The sequence below is a fragment of the Ictalurus punctatus genome, chromosome 7, assembly GCF_001660625.3.
Source record: "Ictalurus punctatus breed USDA103 chromosome 7, Coco_2.0, whole genome shotgun sequence".
Lineage (NCBI taxonomy): Eukaryota > Metazoa > Chordata > Actinopteri > Siluriformes > Ictaluridae > Ictalurus > Ictalurus punctatus.
Genome location: NC_030422.2, coordinates 7953848 through 7980086, shown reverse-complemented (window position 1 = coordinate 7980086; position 26239 = coordinate 7953848). Strand labels below are relative to the sequence as shown.

Below are 26239 nucleotides of genomic sequence, written 5' to 3'. Positions count from 1 at the left end.
GAGCTGACCTACCAGCTACCACAAAGAGAGAGACACCTGCCAAGGCGCATCACCTACGATCAGCTGGGTACTCCATCCTGCTATAGTATCCAGCCACAGCCGCAATTGTTACCTTTCTACTCTGCACCAGGACTGGTCCCAGGGTTGCCACCCTTGCAGCCATACTACTTTCAGCCACCCTGTATGTATGGACTCCAGCAAACATGAGTTTACAGAAGTGATATACTGAAATAGAACCACGAACTACTAATGGACTGTTTTCACGGGCTGTTGAAATGAATTTTGAATTTGCAGACTGCACAGATCATTGAAACCGATGGACTGTTGATCAAGAGTAAGTGCAAAAACACTCTATGGACTGTTTATACAGTAGCCAGTCAACAGATATGGACTGTGAATATGGAACTTTGACCTAATTAATACCTTACAGAAGAGGATTTTCAGTGTCATGTTCTTGAGAGACTGTTTAAAGGACAATTGTTTAATTTAATGTCGAGACGACATTTATTTTGTAGGGGAGAGTGTAACAAGTTAAATAGTCAAATGTATAAAAAAGAGAGTTAAAAGAGTATTTATTTTTCGCTGTTGTTCCATTTTAATGTGTTAATACATTGATGATTCAAGTAAGTATAACGCTGATCAGTCATGTATTAGGATGTTCTGAATCCTGCACTCTGGGATCGATTGCTTTAGTCTCTGCCCACATACCTGGAGGAAAAGCGGTAATTTTCCATTTGAGTAAAGCTCTCATGGAAGTAACACCGACCGTCATGCTTGTGACAACATATATGGTTAAGCTATTCAATATTAATAAAGTAGTCAAATAAAATTACATTCACTTTTGGCTCATTATTTAGAGATTTTCATAATCAAAAGTCATAGCTTAAAAAGTTAGAAAGTAAATAACAAACTACACCTGCAGCATTCCGAATTGCACAGAAGGGGCTCTTTCATTTCAAGTCTTTATTTAGAAATGTTAACTAGGAATAAGACCACCACTGAGGCACAAATACCAGCAGTACATAGCTTATAATTTAATACCTGATTATAAACTAATTAGAGACTAATATACCCACATCAGTGGAATAATTAGAATCTTTAACCCCAATCCAAAAGACTGAATTAATTTCACTGATCTTTTCCACAAAACCATAAGATTATGTAACTGATCCAATACCTACACATTCTCAAACAAATAGTACCAGACCTCTTTTTAAACTAATAACTTCCAATTTTACTTAACTAATGTCAAGTAAAATTCTAAGCAATCTGTGGGCATTAAACAATTTGCTATCCAACCATGTTTATTTTTGAATGGTTTCGAATTTAACAATAAATGTGTTCATGTTTGATATTTTAAACCATACACATACACTGAATGAATACAGAAATGGCCTACACAGCAATGCTGTACTGTGTAACCCATTTGGGATACACTCGTATAAAGCTACACAAAGCTACAATAATAGAGTAAGTAGAAAATCAACACATGCCCTTTAAAAGTTTTACATTTTGTTGTGCGTCAGATGATGTAAACTTCATGGATTTAAATGGGACTTGTTTTCCTAGATCCATACAACATGGCTTTGGAGATCTTCCGCCACTCCTTTTTGCAGAAACCTTCCGAGCTGGGAGAGGTTAGTTGTTTTCTGCAGATAGACAGCAACCTTCAAGTCATTCCGTGGATTTTCAATTGGATTTAGTTCAGCTCTTCGTCTAAGCCAGAACATCCACCTTGATCTTAGCAAGTCACTCATTGGAAGCTTTGATGTTATGCATGGGGTCATTGTCCTGCTGGAGTATGAATTTCTGATCTGTTTTTAGTAATTTTGCAGAATTCATTAGGTTCCTCCCCAGAATATTCCTGTCCATGGCTCCATCCTTTTTCCCTCAATCTTGACAAATTCACCAGTTGAGAAACATCCTACAACACTGTGTTTCCACCAGTTGGGAAGGTGTTGTTTTAGTGATAGAACTTTTTGGCATGAATGCCTACTTTGGTTTTGTCTGAACACAAAAAAATTCTGCCAGTTTGCTGTGGGATCCTACTTGAATTGACGAAATTGCAACTGCACGAAATTGCAACTGCATGAAATTGTTTTACACAGTCTTTAGCAGTGATATTTGCTGGTAAATGAGACCTTTTAGCTGTACTCATGTTCGACACACATGAATTGAATGGTTGACTGCATGTTGTGATGACGTTACATATTGCGTCTTGGCCCAAATCTGCGGAAAGTTCCTCCGAATATTGCAGAGTTTGCTTGATATTGGATCATTTCTGCGATGGCGAAAATCGCAAAATTCTGGAGGGACTGCTTAGCAGTGCATTGGGGTATCTTTAAATTCAATATTTTATATCCCTCACCTAACATAATTTTGTCACGGAGTTGTTTATCTTTAGAACCCATGGTGCTGCCTTTGTGTGGATCTGCACTTGAAAACTTAAGAGCCATAGTAAACAGGTGTTTTATTCAAGCTATCAAGTTGATTGCTAGGATTCTGCACAGGTATTGATAAACTCAAGTGACTATGCAACCTTGAACACAAGTGGTTATTCCTGAGATTGTTTAAGTGATGTAATACAAAACCAAGATATCATAGTTGTTCATTATTAAATAATGTTAGAAATGTTATTGTGAGCTTTTCACTTTGACCTTAAGTTTTGTTCATGGAATAACTAGGAAAAATACATTTATTCTTAATTCCAGCCTATGAAAACTATGAAACTATGAAAATGCACGTATTCTTTTTCTAGCCACAGCACATGGAGTGTATAAACGGCCCAATACACTGTCACCACAATATTGCCAGAATACCCTGATTTTAGCAATCTCATTAAAGGAACATTCATGGCTATAGTTCTTTATCCTATCTACAAGCAAAAACTAAAACATGACCCTACAGTTATAAGTGATATTTCTGAAAGCCCTGTGTGAGAGCATGTTTTTATATCTCAGTAGGGACCAAATGTCCCCACATCCTTGAGGGGACATTTGGGTGGTCCCTATGTGGAAAACGTTAGAGTCATTTGGTTACTGAGGTTTAGGATACGGTTCAATTTATGTCTAACATAGTATTAATTAGATGCATTATTAATTGCCAGTGGAAGGTCCTGACAAGGATAAGACGTGTGTCGGAGTTGACAATAAATTACCATGTAGAATTAGAAAGAAATAATTAGAAAGTTTTCTTGTCACTGCATATCAGCTATTAATGTTGCCCTTTGAACTGCTGTCCTTCCGCCTGAGAAATTATTCCAAAAATGAACAGCATAAAATTCTTGAGAGAGAGAGAGAGAGGGAGGGAGAAAGAAAAAGGTGCACAGATACACTCCATCTATCCACTTACTTACCTGTATATATATATATAAAACAAACAAACAAACAAAAAAAAAAAAAACAACCACCACAAAAAAAAAAAAAAAAAACACTCAAGCTGGGAGGAGCATATTGGTGGAAGTAGAAAAGGAAAAGATTAGAAGCTGGTCTCGCACCTTCTTCTGCATTGACATGCATCATCACATCAGGATAACCCGTCACTTGCCGAACACCATGCCTTGTGCTACATTAGCCTGCCCATCATGTATGGTGCTTCTGTGAAGTACCAGCAGGTCCCATCTGCCAGATAAAAGCTGCTACATGTGCATCATCACAGTGAGAAATTACCCAACTTCTGTGAAATAAACAAACAAATTAATTATTTCAGAAAATGAACATGAGTATGTGATGGAAAAAATTGGAGTGGATGAAGCAGTATGCAAGTGCATAAGACAGATATCGACAATTTCAACAAGCACACACTAATTATATCTGTTAGTGGAAACAGTGACAGCAGCAGTTAATAAGGGTAAGGAGGAGTAGTAAACGGAAGATTAGGAATTAATCTCTATCTATTAAAGCAGAGTTCCATGAGACACATGCTATACACACATGCTAATTAAACAAAATTCCAATGCCAAAATCAAAAGATGAATGCTAAATGTGGTTCAGTCCATTGTATGTGTAAAGTAAGGATGTAACTGGATACACTAAAGGGAATTTTACAGATAGAATGTAACAGGCACGTACAGATGCAAATAGGAAGCACACTATTGCTTTTTTTTTTTTTTTTTTAAATATAGAAAGCTTGCCATCTGGTTAAGATGTGCATCAATGAAAGAATTGTGCTGAGCATCCTTAGTAACTGTCGATCAGGGTTACTTATTTATTAATTTTGTGAAATAGAACCAAGTCAATTGATTAGAAAATACAGCAGGCGTGTACAAATAAATAACTTGAACCCACACACATCTCCACTTGAGGCCAATTCTGAACTCGAATGATGTAGCTGAGTTGAGGAGCTATCAGAGCCAGAATTCACACACCATGCCAACAGTTCTGGCATTTATATCTCTCAGGGTTTTTCTTTTTCAGTGTTTTCCAGTGTTAGATGTAGTGGTAGGGTTCATATGTAAACAATTTTCTTTATTGTAAAACAAAAACAGTCCCACTTTAGGCCACTCCCACTTCAGATTTAAATCTGTATACTGATTCAAATACTTGGAGCACTAAAGAGATATTGATGGTGGTGGTAGCTCAGTAATTAAGACTTTGGACATCTGAGCAGAAGGTCATGAGTTCAAATCCCAGCACCGCCAAGCTGCCACTGTTGGGCCCTTGAGTAAAGTCCCTTAAAGTTCAACTGGTCAGTCCCTCTGGATAAGGGTGTCTGACATAAATGTAAATACAATAAAATACAGATACAGTCATTGTGTTACACCCCTAACAGTGGTAAGGTCTAACAGTCAGTGCAGTTCAGTTTGAGGCCAGACAGAAAGCAATGTCTTAAAGGTTAGAAACCTGTACCTTTTCCTGCCATAACACATGACAGTGTTATGGACGACATCCAATACTATGCTACCCTGGCTACTACAAACCTACTACAAATGTCTTGTATATGGTCTGGTGACTGTCATTTTTCGCAAATTCTGCAGCCATCATATAATCACAATACCTCTCACCTGCCAGCACCAGAGCTGCCAATTACAGCCCGACCCACTCCAATCACTGTCACTCATTCCCTCCATGTTTGGAGTTGAAACTTGGCACCATTACTCCAATTGCACACATACCCTGCCAGAAATGTTGAATCAGTAGCTCAGCGTGGTTCACACACACGCAGCATTTTACCTGCTCCTTCGTTTGCTGTCAGTATTCATAAGTTAAAATATGTGGTTAAGGAATGAGGACTTAATGAGAATTAAGCCCTGACAAGCCCTCCAGTGAAAAAACCAAAATACAACAGGTTTAGAGAGGTGAGAGTCTGAAAAGAAAAAAAAAGCAGACTACATATATATGCATCGACTATGGCTCGTAGTCAATCCTAGTGCCATATTAATATATGTCCACATTGCCCAGCATTGAGAGATAATTGCTATCGTGCCTCCTGGTTGTGTCCTTACATCAGTAAATCTTGGCCACAGGTCAAGGACAGACTGTATTATACATTACATTGAGAACCGATCCCTCATTCCACACCTCTTGGTAAAATATGTATCCATATAACTTGTTAACTATCCTCATCCTTAATTATTAATAGTCACAGCATGCATTTGTCTTTCATCATCTTTCTGTCTTTTACTGTCTTCTTTTTCCTCTCTCTCTTACGAGAAAGAAATCTCTCGCTCTCTTCAACTCTACTGCAGCTTTGTGGATGGAATAATGATAATAAAGCAATAAATAAAATCATCTGGATTCTATACAATCCACCCAAATAACCAAAAAGTATTCCACGAGAAAGACAGAAAAAAAAACAAAAAAACAAAAAAACACAAGCAGCAGTTCTGTGGACTGAAACGGCTTGTTGATGAGAAAGTTCAGAGGAGAATTGGTCGAGCAGACAAGGTGGCTTTGGTAACTCAAATAACCACACTTTACAACCGTGGTGAGCAGAAAAGCATCTCAGAATTCACAATTCTGGAGTGCCTCGAAGTACTTAAGAGCACAGAAGCCAAACGGTTCTTCACATCTAGGTGAGTTAAAAAATAATAATAATTTTTTTAAATCGCAAGCTGGAGAAAAGGAAGAAAAAAAATTGGGAAAGAACTATAAACTAACTTGTGCTAATGTTAGTAATACGTTCTGCTAAGATAAACTTCCTAGTTGTCTATGTAACTTCCCAACATGGCTATGAGGCAGCATGACAAGGACTTGAAGATGTATGTCTGGTTGTTAAGTGTATTTTGACAGTCGATTATCACAACTAGAGGTCGACTGATTGATGGGTTTTGCCAATTAATCGGCACAGATAACCAATTGCTGGAACTACACCGATAGTTTTTCCCAGTTGTGGGAGCAGCTGAGAAGGATCCGCCATCATTAACAGTATTAGAGCGGCATCTAGACGCAAAAAAAAAACTATTACTGACAAATTTTGTTGCATTATTTGAAGTGCTTTTGATTCATTTTGGATGTCTTTATTTTTATTTGGAGTGTTGCTTTTTGGTTCGGTTGGTGCCGGTTGGGTCATCTGCCGTCACAACTGCTCAGTCACTTTTTTGTATACTTATGTTTAATTTTCACATCTTTCTTACTTTCCACCTCTTCTTCTTTTCACCATGGCTACTATTAGCTATGACTTGTTATTTCTATTGGTGTACCAAACACTCACAACTAATCACTTTTAGTAATGGATCCATCCTGGCCGAGTGTGATCCTGAGAAGGAACAAAGGACGCGACCCACACCAGCAGACCCGAGGGAAACGAACTGGACTCAGGAACAGGCTGGGGGCTCGTGCAAACCGAGCTCCCCTGCCTAGCATCCTGCTAGCCAATGTCCAGTCTCTGGAGAACAAATTGGATGACCTCAGGGCCAGGATAAAGGTCTGGTGGGACATTTGGGACTGCAACCTCTTCTGCTTCACAGACACATGGCTGAACCCAACGGTTCTGGCTACGCCATCCAGCAGGCTGAATTCTTTTCGATTCACGGCATGGATAGAACAATAGAGTCAGGTAAGTCAAGGGGAGGTGGATTGTGTCTGAATGTGAACATCAGTTAGTACACGAGTGCAAGCATTATTCCTCTAACATGCACCTGTACACCCAAGCTGGAGCTCTTGACCATCAAATATCGCCATTTCTACCTTCCATGGGAATTTACCTTGGTCATAGTCAGTTCTGTTTATATTCCACCTCAGGCAGACAAGGACACTGCTTTATCTGAGCTTCATGATGCTCACTCCATCAGACAAATCAAATGCGCAGTGTCAAACTTCTACCAGCATATCACCGGCCCCACAGGGACTAGAGGACACTAGACCGTTGCTACATTCCATTTAAAGACGGCTACAAGGTACAGGCTCATCCACCTTTTGTAAAATCTGACCATGCTGTCATTTTCCTCATGCCTAAATACAAACAAAGGATTAAACAGGAAGCTCCAGTTCAGAGAGAGGTCGCACACTGGACACACCAATCGATGGCTGCTCTGTTGTATGCGCTAGATGACACAGACTGGGAAATGTTCTGGCGTAGCTCTGATGACATCAACATGTTTATGGAAGCAGTTGTGGATTTATCAGGAAAGTGACAGATGATACAGTTCAGAAAAAAAAAAAAAAAAAAAAAAGTCAAAACACATCCCAACCAGAAGCTGTGAGTGGATAAAAACCTCCACAATGCTCTGAGATCTCGCACCATGGCCTATAACACAGGGCTTGCTGCCTGGAACATGGACAAATATAAGGCTGCTTCCTACAATGTGTGCAGAGCAGTGAATAAGGCAAAGCGGTGCTACGGGAGGAAACTAGAGACACAGTTCCAACAAGGTGGCTCTAAAAACCTGTGGTAGGGACCTGTGGCAGAATAATAACGGACTCTAAAACTCCACCCTCTAGAATGAAGAATGCAGACGCTTCTATTGTAGACAAGTTAAACACTTTCTATACTAGCATCGAGGCTCCAGCAAACAGTGCTAATGATGCAATCAGCGTCAATGTCTCCATGCAGACGAAGAATGCCATGGCGGAAAATACTTTCATTGTCTCTGAGCACAATATGAAGATAGCTTTCAGGAGTGTGAACACCAGGAAGGCAGCAGAACCAGACAGCATCACAGGCCGGGTCCTTAGAGCCTGTGCTGACCAGCTAGCCCCGGTGTTCACAAAGATATTCAACCTCTCCCTGGAACAGTCAGTGATCCCTATGTGCTTCAAGCAGTCCATCATCATTCCTGTCATGAAAAGAAACCATCCTGCCTGCCTCAACTACTATTGTCCAGTCGCCTTGACATCTGTTGTGATGAAGTGCTTTGAAAGACACTTTTCACCTCTTCACTACCCAACACCCTGGCTCCACTACAATTTGCATACCACCCAAATCGCTCCATGGATGATGCCATGACACATCTCCTCCACACTTGTGTGTGCCATCTGGACTCCAGAAAGGGAAATTATGTTAAAGTGCTGTTTGGGTTGTTAACTACAGCTCAGCATTTAACACTATAATTCCCTCCAAACTCACCACCAAGCTGGAGGACCTGGGTCTGAGACCGTCTCTGTGTCAGTGGCAGTTAAGACCACAAGCAGTTAGGGTGGGCAAACATGTCTCACCCCTCCTCAACCTCAGCACTGGTGACCCCCAGGGATGTGTATTGGGCCCCCTGTTGTACTCCCTATACATCAATGACTGTATGGCCACTTCCAACTCTTCCACCATTATTAAGTTCGCTGATGACACTGATGTGTTGGGCCTGATCGCCAATAATGATGAGAAGGCATATTTAAAGGAAATTAAGAACTCTGGAGAACTGGTGCCAAGAGAACAATCTCCTCCTGAACATCAGCATGACAAAGGAGCTGGTTGTGGAGCACAAAGCAGGAGAGGAGCTACCATCCACTCAAGATCAAAAGGACCCCAGTGGAGCGCGTGGACAGTTTCCTTGGTGTCAACATCACACAGGACATGACATGGTCCTGTCACATCAACACCCTGGTGAAAAAGGCCTGTCAGATTCTATTCCACCTCAGGTGTGTGAAAGACTTTAAACTGCCCCCTAAGGTGCTCAGGAACTTTTACACCTGCACCACTGAGAGCATCCTGACAGGAAACACTACAGCCTGGTTTGGAAACAGCAGCATACAGGTCAGGTGAGCTCTCTAACGGGTAGTGTGAACAGCTGAGCATATTATCCACACTGAGCTCCCTGACTTGCAGACCATCTACAACAAGCGGTGCTTGACGAAGGCCAGGAAGACAATGAAGGACCTCAGCCATCCCAACAATGGACTGGTCTCATTGTTACAGTCATGGAAACGTATCCGTTCCCTGACAATCAACACAGAGAGAACGAGGAGGAACTTTTTCCCCGCAGGTGATTCGGGCCCTCAACCAGGGGAACACGAAGGACTAGAACTGGACTCACACATACAACATCCACTACTGTACGTCCTCCTGCCTGTTGTTATATTTTTTACATCTTTACATTCACTCACGTCATATTTTGCACTCCCTACAATTTGCACATGTACAGTTTTTCTTTTCCATTTACAATATTATAATTGTAAAAAAAATTTAATCAGTTTTGTAATTTTTGTATTATATTCTAATTTGTAAAAAAAATTCTATTCATATGTTCTAGTTTTATTCTTTTTCCTTTACTATATTTTATTTTTTATTCTCTTTTACATATTAGCATAGTCATAAAAATCATTTTACTGCGTGTCATACTATGTATGTGACATTTTTTATTTAATTTACTTAATATTTATTAATAGTTTATATATTAATATTTATTTCTCTATTTAAAAAAAAGCAGATTGCATTTTCAGGGCACAATCAGTACAGTCTATTTTTGTAATAAAAGTTCAGCAATATTTTACTTTGAGTGTTATGTTTTCATTCAGCATCAATTCTAAAAACTACCGGCTGATTAATCAGTTGGTAAAATCCACTAGTAGTCGAGCTCTAATAACCACCCACCATTATTAAAGTTATTATATTTAGTATTGAGTTTATTGCAATCATTAACTTATTTGGATCAAACCTAATTCAAGTAAAAAATATATATGCAGTATATTCTTGAAACACCACACATGTTCTAGTGGGAGGAAACAACCCAGACATCTGCAACGACTCATGAAAAAAACAATAAAAAGATGTCTTCTGATAAACTCTGCAGGCCATGTTCTACAGAACACAATAAAGAGCAAAATGTTGGAGCAAAAGATCATCCCAAATGTCTCGCTGGCAGTTGTTTTGGCCCAGCATTGTTTTTGCCTCCAAGGTGCTCCTGTTCCCTCGTGTGAGGGAGCGATGATAAAGCAAACACACACTTATACTGCCAGGTCCAAGAGTAAATTGTTTGGTTTTTAAGCAGTGTCCCAGGGAGCAGGCTGTAATAATGATGTGACTTTAGATACCAATATTTCGCTACCAAACAGAGCAGGCACATTTTCAGATGCATATTTCCTTTGCTTTTTAGTTTTTACATTTTTCATGAGTGGGAGGATGTTAGGAAAAGATGTGCGCTAAATTAAACCGAATAGGCAGTTAAACAGTTTTTTGTTGTTGTGGAAATGCACATAAACCTCAAGATACAGAGAAGGTAAGTGCATCTCCAGGTACTTGCTGAGGAGCCTCCAGAATTTCAGCATGCATCGTATAAATCTGTGGTGTTGTGCATCAAGTAAACACTAAGAGATTTTGATAGATAATTTATTTGGTAACACTAAGGTTGGGTTAAATGCTAAACAAGAAGCCTAATTAAACCTTATGGAGGTAGTGGAAAGCTTGGGTTTTAAATAAATAAAAGGCAACAGAAGACAAGTTTCAGAGTAAAAAAATTCACTCTTTTTATATAAATTCTTCTTAACACCAGGGGCGGTTCTAGGATTTGGCTAGGATTTTTTTTAATGACTCAATGTCAGAAGCAATATCAAGCTAAATGAAGTCAGTATGACAAGATTTAAAACAGATTTATAATAAATAAAACTAAGCTAATTGTTTTTCTTACATATCAGTGCATATTCTCTCTGCGATCTCCATGATCCCAGACCTTCCAGCAAGCTCGTGCATGCAAGACATATCCTGGACTGTGCCATGCATAAAAATTTCACAAGCCACAGAAATGGCCTACAGCTTGGTCATTCTGACCTGCATCGTCGTTCTTTTGTAACTATTGAGGTTTACTGGTGAAGCTTTTACCATTTCATCTGATTTTATCATACAAATATTAAACTTAAAAATTCCCAACGATGACTGAATATGGGTGTATGTCATAACAGGGATTCAAATGTGAAGCTGAAATGTCTGAGACCCTCTAGTGGCTGGCTGCAGTACAATTTTTAACCTCTACGGGTCCTATAACCAGCAAACCAAAGTGAGTGAAGTGATGCCATAAACCGAGACAGCTAACACTGGCTAAATTTAATAATCGATTGACTATTACTATTAGCAAACATTCAAAGTAGTTTGTCAGTCACTCCTTTTTAAATGAACTCCAACAGAACGAGCAGAGGGGGGAAGAAGAAAAAAAAAACTAAATAAAAAAAAAAAAAAAAAAAAAAAAAAAACATACTTCTCCATCCAGATGCGTAACTTAAACCAGGTGTCAGAGGGAGCTGAAAATCATGGAGAGCAGTGATTGAGTTCTTTAAAAATAGGTTATTTTGAGTGTATGTAGAAATGTTGTTTACCAGTATATTTTCGGTTAGTACCTTACATTAGCTATTTATAATTACATTACTCTGATTAAAATTATGGATAATGTCAACTAGCTAAGGTGAGGGCATCAAGACTCGAATCGTTTCCTGACAATAAAAATCAATACACCTGCGAAAATTACAGAACCAAAATTCAGCATTTTATATAATGATTAATACCGCTGTCCTTTGAGTTAGCTGACGCACCATATTATAAGAACAACTATCGTGTCCATAAATATATGAGTATGCAAGAGGCAGACCCACTGACCGACTCTGGCTCCAATTTTTAATAAGACGGCGACACCCATTTCAACCAAAAAGGCTTCAAAACCATACAATGGGAGTCAACTCCAGGTGGTACAGAGTCCTTACTAGAACCAGAAGGCATGACCACATCACCCTGATCTTATCCACACTGCATTCGCTCCCAGTGAAATTATGTATTGATTATAAAATACTATTATTGACCTATAAAGTACTGAATGGTCTCGCGCCACAGTACCTGAGCAAACTTTGGGGGGTTTTTTATGATCTGCCACACCTACTGTGGTCAAAAGGGGCAGGCTATTTGTTGGTACCTCAAATAGTTAAGGCTACAGCAGGGGGAAGAGTTTTCTCTTACAAAGCCCCACGGTTATGGAACAGCTTTCCAATTAGTGTTCGGGACTCAGACACAGTGTTTAAGTCCACGCTGAAAACATTTGTTTACTCAAGTTTTTTGTGAAGTTTTTTTCTTGGGTAAAGGAGCAGATCTAGAGGGCTCACAGGCATAGAATGTTGTGGTGAACTGGGACGTTTGGATGCTGTCGGGATAAATTCATACATTTGAAAAATATATATCCTGAATTTTTATATTTCTGTAAAGCTGCTTTGGGACAATGTCCATTGTTAAAAGCACTATACACATAAAACTGTATTGAATTATATACACTATACAGTCATTGGTTTCCACATGTAAAACGAGCATCTGAAAATGGGTTAATCAGACAAATAAACATGCCTGCATTGTGTAAGAGCTTCTGTCCGAAGCGCTTCTGTTGCTGCCTTCAACTCTTATTGAAAACATTGTAATAATGAGGTGAGTGCACTTGAATGATACTACAATATCATAATCACAACTTCCATTCATCAATTTTCTATACCGCTTATCCTACGCAAATAAAGTAATATAAAATAATATAATATGATATAATAAGCAAACAACACTGATCTCTTCAGGTTGTGAAATTTCCTTATAAGAATATCTTAATAAAGTACCCATTTGTGAAATTTAACTGTGATTTCAGGAAATGTGTTTAGTTGTATGTGATGTATAATTCCGGACCGTTAAGAAATTCAGTCCCGTTTTATACTGATGTATAAATCAGTAACAGCAACAGCACGTGTGTATTTTATTTACAAAGTATACAGTCACAAATGAAAATATGAACCCTTGCATAAAAAAGTTGGTTTTATATATTTAAAGCATTTAGCATTTCACCATAAAACAAAATGCTTTGCCCTTGAGGCACCGATAACAAATTTAGATATGCCTACATAAATTTTTTGACTACTAGAGGCCTCTAGTGGGCAATCGAAACCTTGAGAAACAAACCAATTTTCAACACAGTTGGCCCTTAAGCCAAGGTTGAACACCCAAGTGTTAGTACATTACGTATCTAACTGAATATGTGAAATTTGAAACTAATTTCTGAAATTGCATTATATTTAAGATTTTAGATATTTTGCATTATAGAATGTCAGTCTTGTTATAAAAACACATGACTTAGAACCCCTATGTCAGGCTTATTTCCCATATTTTGCATTATTAGTCTATGGGAAGATTGCCCTGGCTATAGAAAGACATGACTATCCTTAGCCAAGCCCTAACTCTTGCCAAAGTTTACACTAAGGCAATCTCTAACCTTAGTTCAACCCCAATCCAAGGACAAACTTAACCATAGTCCAAAGCCAACCCTAGGTAACAGTTTATATCTAAACCAACTTTAACACAAATAGAACCCTAACCTTAGGCAAACCCTAACCATGGTCAAACCACAATCCTACACCAACCATAGACGATCCTTAACCCTAGCCCAACTCAAACCATAGTAAACTCTAACCTAGAGATTTACATAACTAAATAAATGAATGAGAAACATGGTGCAAAGACAACAAGCCAAACAAAGATAGATTTTGAGAGTGGACAACAAGAAAACAGTACCATTTCTTCAGCATTTGTAGAAGGTGTTCCATTCCTCAAGGCACCGTAACACCAGGTCAATGCGTGAAGTGGATGGAGCAGACCCGTCTTCAGACATCCTGTTCTAAAAATCTAAAAACATGTAATATGAAGTCCTCATATTGAGGTTATCACAGATATTAAACTGACAAGGACAGATAATACACTTGATCTTAGACAAAAGGCTGAGAAGGTTTTAGCACACGTACGAGCCCCTGGCGCATGGAGGGGCAAAGGTGTTGGTTAGGGAAGGTTGAGTGCCATGACATATCTGTCATTGCACCAATAATTAGACTGTGTTCTAGAAGAAGGAACTACTTCTTGTCAAACTTTGTGAAAAGATTTAATTCTTTTTTACAAACTCTTGGTTGGGACCAAGAACATATTTAGCAAGACCAATGCAAAGACTGAAACAAGGCCAAGGACAAACGACAATAAGTCAAATACAAGTCCAAGTCAACTCAGAAAAGGTCTCCAGACCAGACTAGAATACAAGACTGGATTTGAGTCCAACAACCCTTGGACACTTGCCTCCATATTGCTATTGGAGACCTAGCAAGCAGTCTCAGGGTAAGGTGGCTTGTGTTGGTATATTCCCCTTCTTGCAAAAGGACAGGGAAATTTTATAGCATATTACTTTGAAAACAGAAAGAAAATGGTAAAAACAGGAAACAGATTAAAACCCTAGCACAAACCTAATTCTAGGACAACTGTATGCCAATGCTAACCATGGGGAAAGCCTAACCCTACCCAACTTTATTCCCATCCATAATCCTAGGCCTACCCTAGACAAAACCCTAAACTTTGGAAAGCACTACATCGATGGAATGGTCAATAAATTAATGAGAAGCATGGTGGGAAGATAGCAAGCTGCCCAAAATTGAGCATCTGTGAGAGGTAAACAAGAAAATGGTTCAGCTGCATTTACTGCAAATCAACAAACAGTACTTCATCCCTTTGTTAAGAAGTCTCAGCATGAGTGCACACACGTACAAGATGGTAGACAGCAGAGTGAAACTCAGTAATTATGAAAAACATGTTGAGATTTTAAAGCAATATCACCACCACATGCCAATCAATTTTAGCAAGGCGGAGCCTAATTTACTCCAAGTATAACTCATGACTGCTTAAATAAACTCACAAGAAAATTGGAAAATAAGTGTATAAATGAGCAGGTACACAGGTATTCCTATTAACATGGACAGTGAATGTATGTGGTATAAATTGGCCATTAAAAAAATAAAAGGAAAACTCCATACCATGCTGAATTAAGAACACATGGTTATAGTCATTCGCAACTGGTTCTGTACACCGATCAGTGTGCATTGCTTACCTGGGGATGAGATGCACCAGGATGTAGTATGGAAAGAAGGCAAGCCAGCGAAGGCAGTGTAATGCTCTGGGCGATGTTCTGCTAGGAAACCTTGAGTCCTGGCACTCATGTGGATGTTACTTTGGCACGTACCACCTACCTAAACATTGCTGCAAACCAGGTACACCCCTTCATAATAACAGAATAATACATCCTGCCACACAGCAAAAATGGTTCAGGAATGGTTTAAGAAACCTCACAAAGCGTTCAAGGTATTGCCTTGGCCTCCAAATTCCACAGATCTCTATCCAATCGAGCATCCGTGGGACGTGCTGGACAAAAATCCGATCCATGGAGACCTCACCTCTCAACTTATAGGACTTAATAGATCTGCTGCTAATGTCTTGGTGCCAGATACCACAGCACACCTTCAAAAGGTCTTGTGGAGTCCATACCTCAACAGGTTAGAGCTGTTTTAGCAGCACAGGTGGGGACCTACTTAATATTAGGCAGCTGATTTTAATTTTATGGCTGCTTGTTGTATATTGTTAATTATAGAAAATATCCATACAAAACTACCTGGTTACTCACCACTAGTTCATGAAATGTTAACAGAAGGACTAAATAAGCAAACCATTTAAATTCCATTTATGTTAGGAGTTGTATTAAACACGCCCGAGTGCTGAGCACAAAATCTAAAATTTACACAAAACCAGTTTCCTATACGTTGCTATTGCGGATGTTTCACTTACACATTAATCCTTGAAAAACTCATTACCATATTCAATTTGCAGTCTTGTTATGAGTGAACAGTTCTCGCTCTTCATTTTCTCAAAGCAGCACAGTGGAAAAGAGGCTGTTCATTTACCTCTATTGAAATCCAATTTGTTCTCAAATCTTGTCACTATTCAGATTTGAAATTTATAACTGCCCAAGTGTGTCTCCTCTGATCTGGTGGTGTGGGCAGCTGGAAAGGTTAAGGAGCTGCATGGAACATAAACATTGAGGAAGAGAATGGAGATTTAAAAAAAAAAAAAATCAATTTAAAATGAAAGAGAAGGGAACTTTTAACAAGGCTAAAATCCTCACTGGTTAAAGAGAAACAAATTTAGCACTGGGTCTTAGAATATTGGCTCCATTTTGTTCCAGCACGTTATTGGACAAAAATAAATAATGGGTTACAAAACAGGGTGTGATTTTCTCTTTTTTTTTTTTTTAATAGATCTTTTTCCAGATCAATTAAACAAATACACAGGAGTCTCCTGGAACAAGTTTTTTTTATATTTAAAAAAAAAAAAAAAAAAAAAAAAAGTGTCTCACACTAAGTGTTTTACTAATGTACTAAAGACATTAGAAAACAAAAAAAAATGAGCAAAAAGATTACAGTAAAAACAAAAGGACAAAACTAAGGATGTGTTGATACCAGACCGAAAACTGGTACCGAAATGAGTAACCGACTATTAACAAAATGGCCTTGGACCAATAATATCAGTACTGACGCATCTCTAGACAAAACAAATGATTCAACCTCACATGTAGATGCCTATGAGTATTTAGGGGAGGGGGTAAATCAAGAAACAAGTAAACACCACAAGTAACAAAAACAATTCCAGAGTTTATTGTAAGTGTTATTAACGGTTATGTATGTAGTGAATTAATTTGACAGAGCTTTGACAAAGCTGGCCATCTCAATACGGCCACTAGGTTGCAACGTGTAATATCAATCACACCAAACATGAGGTATGCCTGACAAGGTCATATCACTGAGCTATTGACTAAACAAATGTAACTATATATTGCAAAACAAAAACATAAAGAGACTGTGGTAAATAGGTTACAGTGGCATGACAGAGAGAGCACAAATTCAAAAAGTAGCATAACTTCTGCATTTCCAGGGTCCCAACCAGTTCCCTATCTGATTCACTGCCACAATTTTTCCAGGTTTAATTGCGTTAGAAGAAAGAAATGATCATAATGTACGAAATCAGGCTTGCCAAGACCAGAGTTGTGCCCCTAGACATGCCTTTCTTCCACTTGCTCTCTTAACTGTACTCTTCATGTTAACCCTGAAATCCTCAGAACCTTTGACTTCCCTCTGTCATATCCCACCCCTCCCAACCCATTCCTCTCACTAGGCTTTCTGACTCTGGAATTGATGGTGGAGCGCGAGTACGTCATCTTGCGAGACTCTCTCCCAGCCCTCACTGTGTACACGGTAAAGGTTGACTTGGCCACCGCTGTAGGCGTCACGGAAGGTGGCTTGGTAGATGGCACGGCGGCCAAGATCGCAGGCCTCCTCGATGGTCAGGTCAGTGCGGTGGCCACTGTCAAGGACTCCATAGGCGTACATAGAACCTGAGCCTACAGCAAACATATCACCACACACACGGTTCCCTTCAGAGTCCACATAGTAGAGCCCTGCAAAAGAGAGAGATTGGTATGTCAATGGCACAGTGGCATTCCCACCTCACAGTTCCAGGGATCGGTCTACGATTCCGACAGTTAAGACCAGATTTTTGTGTCTTCAAACACAAACATTGGAGTGGAAAGAAAGACTGAGTACGCTTCTACTGTCTGCCCAGATTGAACAAGCCTTGTACAAGCTGCTGATACAGCACAGAAGTCTGTACCAGGGCTTGAGATATTGATCTCTCCAAAACACTCAAATTAATTATTGATCCATACCTGAGGATCAGACCTTACTCCGTTACATTACAGAAGAGGAATTATTTAGGGGTTTCATAACTGACCCAATTCCCCCCTCACAGGTCAGCAGTAAAGGTTATGGAACAAGGATAGGACGCATGGCACTGCATATTCTCCAGAGTGGGACACGTACAGCGAGCACAGATCGGTAATGGTGACTAGTGCCCCATCTGTGCTCAGCCAGAGCCAAGCTGCAGATGGGGCCGTAATGAGTACGAGTCCGTCACGCGGTCAACACACAGACGGCAGATGCACGCTGGCTGAAGTCAGACCGCCTGCTTAGAGAACTTTTAGCAAACGTCAGGCAATCACTGACTATTTAAGGACTGTCTATTACTGGAGGAGACTTTAAATGTTTTAGCTCAGAAAGGCTTTCAACTGGCAAATTGCACCTTCTATACGCATCGTTACCCCAGCGCGCTAATCGTTACAGTCCCCTGACTACTTGGGGTAATTTGCTAGACTGGCAAAAAAAAAAAAAAAAAAAAACCAGCCTTTTCATTTCAGAAATGCATGAGGACTCCTCAGGAAAGCTGTGTAAGAGCACTTCAAGATACAATCACAGATAAAACCATACTTCTCTCCACATTTCCCAAACACCTGAAGTCATTTCACAACAAAGGCAGCTTGCCGTCACCCATTCTACATAATGGCAGTGTGCGTGTACACGGAGAATGAAGTTGGGAGAGTGTCATGAGTGAACGCAAAGGTGACGCAACTAGGAAACAATAAGCTCAGACGGTGCACGGAGAGGAAGCAAGTTGGCATGAACGGCTGACAAAAAGCACCTGAATGTGACGTCTTGTAAAAGTAAACAAGAGTCAATGGCGGTGAGACTGGAACGTTTCGTGTGCCTCAGTCTTTTTCATCGGCCAGGTGACGAGCACTTAGTGGTTGAGCTCTTTCTGCCTTCAAGAGCACATGCTTTTCTATACATGACAACTTCACGTCAATGATCTCTAACCCTAGCAAAGAGTGTCATATTTGGATAAATTTTTTTCCCCTATTCATACTGGGACTAAAAGACAGGAATAAGTGTAGACATCAGCGTTGCTCTTAATGACTCTTCTTGTAAACTGAGATTAATGAAGACAAATGTTGTGTAAATCATAATCACATCTTGTTTAAGAGACAGGCGTTGCCATTGAAGCTTTTATGCAACCATTATTTCCCAATTGGCTGGCAGATTAAAAGTGTGTCAAAATAAAAAGGAATGTTTTAAGAGACCCCAGTGACTACGGGCTCTGCATAAACCCTATCGATCCAGCCAATCGGATTATAGACATGTCCCAATTGTCCTCTTAAGAGAACCAATGTCCATCATAATGCAACAAAACGGTCACAAGCGGATTGATTTCCATTACGGCACCGTAGTGCGGGGCCTCGTTCAACATGTCGACAGTGAGATTGTTCTCTCTCGAGGACTGACTGTCTTTGTGCCCCTGAATCTCTGAGATACAAGGATTGTTGCACTAGTACAGGAAGAAGCATCGCCATCTGGTGGTAAAATAAAAAAAAATTAAATGATGATGCTGGAAAGGATGGTTTATTCCAGTTTATTCTAAGGCCATGAACAGATTTCATCCTGAGTAGACTTATCCGATGTTTTAAACTGCAACATAATTTCTGTTCCAATCATAAACCAACTATTTTGGCATTATTAAGCCTTGGCAAACAAGTGATAGCTTTCATTCAAACAATTACTGAAAGAAAATAATCAACCATGAGAATAACCTTAACCTCAATTTTGACCTCGCTTCAATAATATTTTAAAAGAATGGAAGTCGGTTCAAGACACAAGCTACATGTGTATTGTGTGTGAATGGAAACATTCAGGGTAAAGCTTAAGCTTGTTACCTGAAGTGACCCAGGAATGGACTATATTGTGACATAGTTACATTAAATTATCCCATATTATTTCACTACTTGTGATGTAATTCACAGGGGTTTTTTTTGGCCCTAACAAAACTGTTTCCATTTGAAGTCCATCATAACTTGAACTAGGTATCCTAAAAGGCAAGACACATTGTAGTTACCTGGTCCCCTCTTGTCCCAGCCACAGACCATGGTTCCCATGCTCAGACCCATTCCTTTGTACTGGTACACCATGTTAGCCAGCAGTTTGGAGGCGGCCGCTACGGAAATGCGCTCCTTGTTGCGCAGCTCGTAGATGCGGCACTGCCTCGCCAGTAGGCGCTCCCAGAAACTGCAGTCAGCAGCTCCACCTGCCATGGTACCCAGTAGATATGGGTTGATCTCAATGACCTTCTTCACTGTCTGAGACGCGATGTACGAACCAGCTGTCGCTCGGGAGTCCACCGCTACGATGACACCGTGCTGAAACTGAGAGAAACCAAAAAACAACAAGTGATTTTACAAATTAAATAAATAAAACTCAGGAACATGCATTTCATCCCACAAAGATAAAGATTCTTAAAAATGTTATCATGATTTTAAAAATTAAATAAATAAAAAATAGGCTCTACTTGTTCAAAAACAAATTGAAAAATGCAACAGCATCCACTAGGACACAGTGCATTGATAGTTGCACTTCACCCTTTTAACCACTAGATGGTACCAACATGCTAACAGTACACCACATTTATAAATGTTTCGGAATTCTGGACTGAAAGATTTATTATTTTAAAAAATATATATATATATATTAGCTATGGCAACATTAATGTGCCACAATATAACAAGCAGGCATGAGAAAACTTGAGCTGGTCAATTTATGAACATGGTGTGAGCCATGACACATTAATTTACCTTCTCATAAACTAAATTTAATATTTTCAGTTAATTTTACAGACTGGGGACTGTATGCAAAAAAATAAATAAATAAATAAATAAAAACTCTTAACCTGTTCCACCTTGTAAACAAATACAATAAACATCAATGTTCAGTGTTTGAAGTCTGCTCCTCTTAAATATATTTAAAAGATACACTATTAGACATTTTCCAATGTCATGGTTCTGGGCTGGAGTCAGTTCTCGAACTACTCTGTGTATATTGTATATATCTGACATACGATGTGACTGGGTGAGTTCATTTACCCATCAAATGCAAAGCGCTTTAGTTTAATATTGTTTATTACTGATGCTCCGATCAGGATTTTTACAGACGAAACCGATCCAGATACCAATCTTTTTTTGTTTAAGCTTTAATCAGGAGGTCTATCATAAACAGTTAAATGTAAGCTCTCTGCTCAAGGTCACTGTTAATTGAATTAAAATGATAGCAATGAGAAATACTGTTGGTTAATTGATAAAGAAGCATGAAATATTTATTTTTAAATATCTTAAACAATAAACAGTCCTAATTAAAAGTAGACTTAAAAATTATCCACATTAGGAAAAAGGCTAATAGCTTTCTAAGGAAATAAACTAAGCTTAATGTCAAACTGATATTAAATGCAACCCATAGTAATTAAACATTATTTCATCACATTTTATTTATATTTTATGCAGTTATTATAATATCTATTATTTTACATTAAATTATTTATTTATAACTAAGCACGTTTTCTGTCTTTACATTTTAGTAGTTTTAGTTTTGCTTGTTTATCAGTTTTAGATGGGTTCCCCCAGTACAGTGTCCATGTCTGCTAATATGTTCTCGGGAGATTAAATCAAAACATGGAAGCCGGAGTTGACTTTTCTAGTGATATCTGGCAACCATGAGTTTAAATAAAGTGAATAGAGCTGTGTATTAGAGTTGGTGAAAGAAGAGCTGCAGCATACTCTATGTTTACAGACTGAACAGTTGGTACTCTTGATCATGATTGCTGAGGAATTATTTAATAAAGATGTTTGAATTAAACCAACCTTGCAGCATTAGAATTATTATTAATTGACTCGCCCGACACCGCTGTGTCTACACAAGCCTGTCACAGTCGCAGGTTAAGTTCATTTTGCGTGATCAATAAAAGATGGCTGTTTGGGACATTGGGAAGTTGAGAGAAGCAGATGATGTTCAGTGCTACTCATCATCATAATGGCTTCTTTGCAGTATTTGCACACTTGTTCAATTGACTGAGGTGATGAAAAGCAGTGTGAAAGTAACTGTTGCTCAGTGTAGATGCATTTTAGACTTCCTACAGTTTTAATTCTGATTGTATTACACAACTCCGAATGGATCACTTGCACCGGTGCACCTAAATTTTTATTCACAGTTGCACAAAGTAATTTTCAGTCGCAAATGCAAGTGAAATGGTCGCACTGTAGAGCCCTGGAGTACATGAATATATTCATAATTGTCACACGCTAAAACAGTTATTATCTGGTTTGCAAATCAAACTAATGTTCAGCTATTTCATGCACAGTCGTGTGTAAAAAAATAATATATATACACACACAATTTTTTTAAAAACGTGCTCCATTACTCAAAAACTTACTCCCGTCTTCGTGATTGTCGTCATGATCTGCATATTCATCAGATCATGTTAAAATCAGCCTTTAGCCCTCATCCACCCAAGATAGTAGGAGGGTGGAAAATGGCAAATGACTACAAAGGAGAGGGCAGTGGGGTCAAATACACAAAAGTTAACAAACCAATTCCCTTGGACGGATGCTAGGTTTAGGGTCAGAGAAAAATATTATAATGTCAGTATTATTCTGCTTCCTTTGAGGGTTCCATATACGTTTCGAACAGTTTTCACTAGAAGGCGACCAGAAGAGACACACTACGACTACCCATAAACCCTCTCTCTAGCTGCGTTTACATGGACTGCGTTTACATGGACAACAATAATCCACTCTTAATCTAATTAAGACCATAATTTGATTAAGAACCTACCATGTAAACAGCAAAATTAATCTAATTATGGTCATAATCTAATTAAGCTCTAATCGAATTAAGACAGGTGGATTATTCCTGTTTTAATCGTATTATGGACGTGCATTACAGACATGTAAACACCTTAATCACATTATGAACGCCGTGTGAGCGTTTTCACCGCATTTTGCGACAAGACACGATCACACACACGGCAGTTTTACGCTTTACGGCGAACAAGAGAGTTCGGCTGTGTCCCAAACTGCATACTTGCCTACTATAGGCCTGTAGTTGGGAAAAATACATGCATCTCGGATACTATACAGTAGGTAAGTATGCGATTTGAGACGCAGCCCACGGCTTCAAGCAGTCGTCTATTTGCAAATATAGCATGACAAATAATTAACCGCACTTGAAACGTTCATAAAAATTTTAATAAAAACACCCAAAACTGTATACGGCACCATAACGAAGACGGACTGTATGTTGATACGTGAAATTCTGGAGGGACGTCAGACGGCATGGCGCGGTGACGTAATGACGTGGGCTCTTAATCTAATTATGATCAATAACATGTAAAACGGGTACATGACAGGAGTATTCTAAAAGCGGCTCATGTAAACACCTTAATCACATTATCTTACTCAGATTAAGGTCAATAATTAAATTATTGCTGTCCATGTAAACGTAGTCATTGACATGAAAACACCTTAATCACATTATGAACGTCGTGTGGGAGTTTTCACCGCATTTTGCGACAGGGCACGATCACACACGGCAGTTTTACGGCCAACAAGAGAGTTCGGCTTCGTCCCAAATCACATACTTTCCTACTATAGGCCTGTAGTGGGGAAAAATACATGTATCTAGGCTACTATATAGACGGTAATTACGCGATTTGGGACACACCCACCGCTTCAAGCAGTTGTCTATACGGCTTGAAGCAGTTGTCTATTTGCACGTACAGCATGACAAATAATTAACTGCACGTAAAGCGTTTGTAAAAAAAAATTATATACACACACACACCCAAAACTGTATACGGTACCATAACGAAGACGAACTGTATGTTGATACGTGAAATTCTGGAGGGACGTCGGTCGGCGTGGCGACGTAATGATGGCTGTTAATCTAATTATGTTCCATAACATGTAAAACGGGTACATGACTGGAGTATTCTAAAAGCGGCTCATGTAAACACCTTAATCACATTATCTTACTCAGATTAAGGTCAATAATTAGATTAATGCTGTCCATGTAAACGTAGTCTCTGTCTCGCAACACCTAATGCATAAGTATAAAACAGGTTTGAACTGATTCGAAAGAATCGATTCAAACGAACGATTCTGTCTCGAGCTGACTGAGTAATTCGGATATTCCGTTACACGGAGTGACGCAGATTTAATAAGTTAACGACGCTACAACAGATTGCACTATTAAATAATGTGGGGGAAGACACTTAAGATAAACATTACATACTTTCACGGTTTAGATACATTTACATCAGCAAAGTGCATTATTATTATTATTATTATTATTATCTGTGTCGATCAAAATTAATTTTTGAAGTTTTTTTTTTTAAGGATTTCCTAAAGAAAACAGAAAAAACTTTTTTTCTATGAAAGCAGGATTTAAAGTTACATAAAATCAAGGGCGATAGTTTGAATCCCAAAATGGCTCCCTACTGAACCTAAGGGCACTAGATAGGGCGCAAGTACGAAATACTTCCTACTGCTCATAGTGCACTGATGTAGGGAATACGAAGCCATTTAAGATGTACGCTTACAGTGATATGGCAGCAAAGCGTATGAATAAGAAAAACGGTTTGCTTACGATACTGAAGATGTATTCAGGATCATTGTACACAAATGAGACATCAAAAAAAAGTAATGTTAGTAGCTTAAAAAAAAGTGGCTCAAATTTTATACTGTTTTGACTGCTTGACTGGATAGATAGATAGATAGATAGAGCAAGTGCCACTGCAGAATGTGCTAGCTAGAAAGTGTTAGCTAGCTTTTAAAACACTATACACTTTTTAAATCTACAAATATGCCCAACGACTGTTAGCTACTAGAGATAACTAGCTACTAGCTAACGCCACACAGCGACTGTAACTCACTTTGAACGCTAAGGTGGTTGTTCCGTGAAGAAACTCAATTTTTCTTTCAATTCCATCTTCTTCGCCTTCAAAACGTTTCAGCGTGAAATTGAGACGGTCTCCTGAAGTTTCATCGAAGCCGACAGCAGTGTCGTCAAATCCACAGCCAAACGTAAAAGGCTGTTCAAAATCCGCACACTCACTCTTCAACACACTAGCCAGCGCCATTTTTACAAATATCAACTCTGCCTTTCTTTCCGCCGGAACTCATATGCACTCACAAAGGAGTAGAGTTTGTTTATAACGCCATCTACCGTCATGGAAGAAAAACACAATTTCCTGGGTTACATGTCCAGTCAGGTGGACATGTGATTCCGGTGCAGTTTGTGCTGTATGTTCGCGATTCCTGTGAAAAATGAGCATTTTTGCCATGCTATTGTGACATTACTAGTGTAGTTTGACGTTTAATAGGAGAAAAATATCAATGAGTTCAAACATATGGTATAAAAAAAATAGTGGCGCATCATTTATGTGATGAGGAGCATGATGGTGTTGAAACTTTGGAATCTGATGTATATCAATAGCTGCGTTTACATGGACAACAATAATCCACTCTTAATCCGATTAAGACCATACTCTAATTAAGAAACTACCATGTAAACAGCAATTTTTACTTACCTTAATCTAATTAAGGTCATAATCGAAGTAAGCAATAATCTCATTAAGACAGGTGGAGTATTTCTGTTTTAGTCACATTATGGACATGTAGTAGTGACATGTAAACACCTTAATCACATTATGAACGTCGTGTGGGAGTTTTCACCGCATTTTGCGACAGGACACGATCACACACGGCAGTTTTACGTTTTATGGTGAACAAGAGAGTTCAGCTGTGTCCCAAATCGCATACTTTCCTACTATAGGCCTGTAGTGGGGAAAAATACACGTATCTCGGCTACTACATAGACGATAACTACGCGATTTGGGACACACCCACCGTTTCAAGCAGTTGTCTATTAGCACGTATAGCATGATAAATAATTAACTGCACTTAAAGAGTTCGTAAAAAAAAAAATTATAAAAACACCCAAAACTGTATACGGTACTATAACGAAGACGAACTGTATGTTGATACGTGAAATTGTGGAGGGACGTCGGACGGCGTGGCGCGGTGACGTAATGACGCGGGCTGTTAATCTAATTATGTTCTAAAACATGTAAAACGGGAACATCACAGGAGTATTCTAAAAGCGACTCATAGAAACACCTTAATCACATTATTATCTTACTCAGATTAAGGTCAATAATTAGATTACTGCTGTCCATGTTAACGTACTCAATGTCTTTTGTTAGCAACAATCCAGCCAGTTAATTGTGATGAGTGATGTATATTTACGTCCTCAAAACAATTAACTGTAGTAAGTTTTGTAGATTTAAC

The 26239-nt window shown here is 38.9% G+C and overlaps 1 protein-coding gene and 1 non-coding gene across 2 annotated transcripts; both read right to left on the bottom strand.

Annotated features, from left to right (window-relative positions):
• Nucleotides 1-13908: 13908 nt before the first annotated feature.
• On the bottom strand, nucleotides 13909-14105 carry LOC124628370 (U2 spliceosomal RNA). Its single transcript, XR_006982870.1, has one exon. It is a non-coding gene; the product is annotated as a U2 spliceosomal RNA (small nuclear RNA).
• Nucleotides 14106-16815: 2710 nt separating this feature from the next.
• On the bottom strand, nucleotides 16816-25053 carry psmb5 (proteasome 20S subunit beta 5). Its single transcript, XM_017472749.3, has 3 exons — nucleotides 24823-25053; nucleotides 19963-20269; nucleotides 16816-17638 (listed from the first exon to the last, which is right to left on the bottom strand). The coding sequence occupies exons 1-3, from the start codon at nucleotides 25027-25029 to the stop codon at nucleotides 17352-17354; spliced, it is 801 nt and encodes a 266-aa protein (XP_017328238.3). The 5' UTR covers nucleotides 25030-25053; the 3' UTR covers nucleotides 16816-17351.
• Between the last annotated feature and the right edge of the window lie 1186 nt (nucleotides 25054-26239).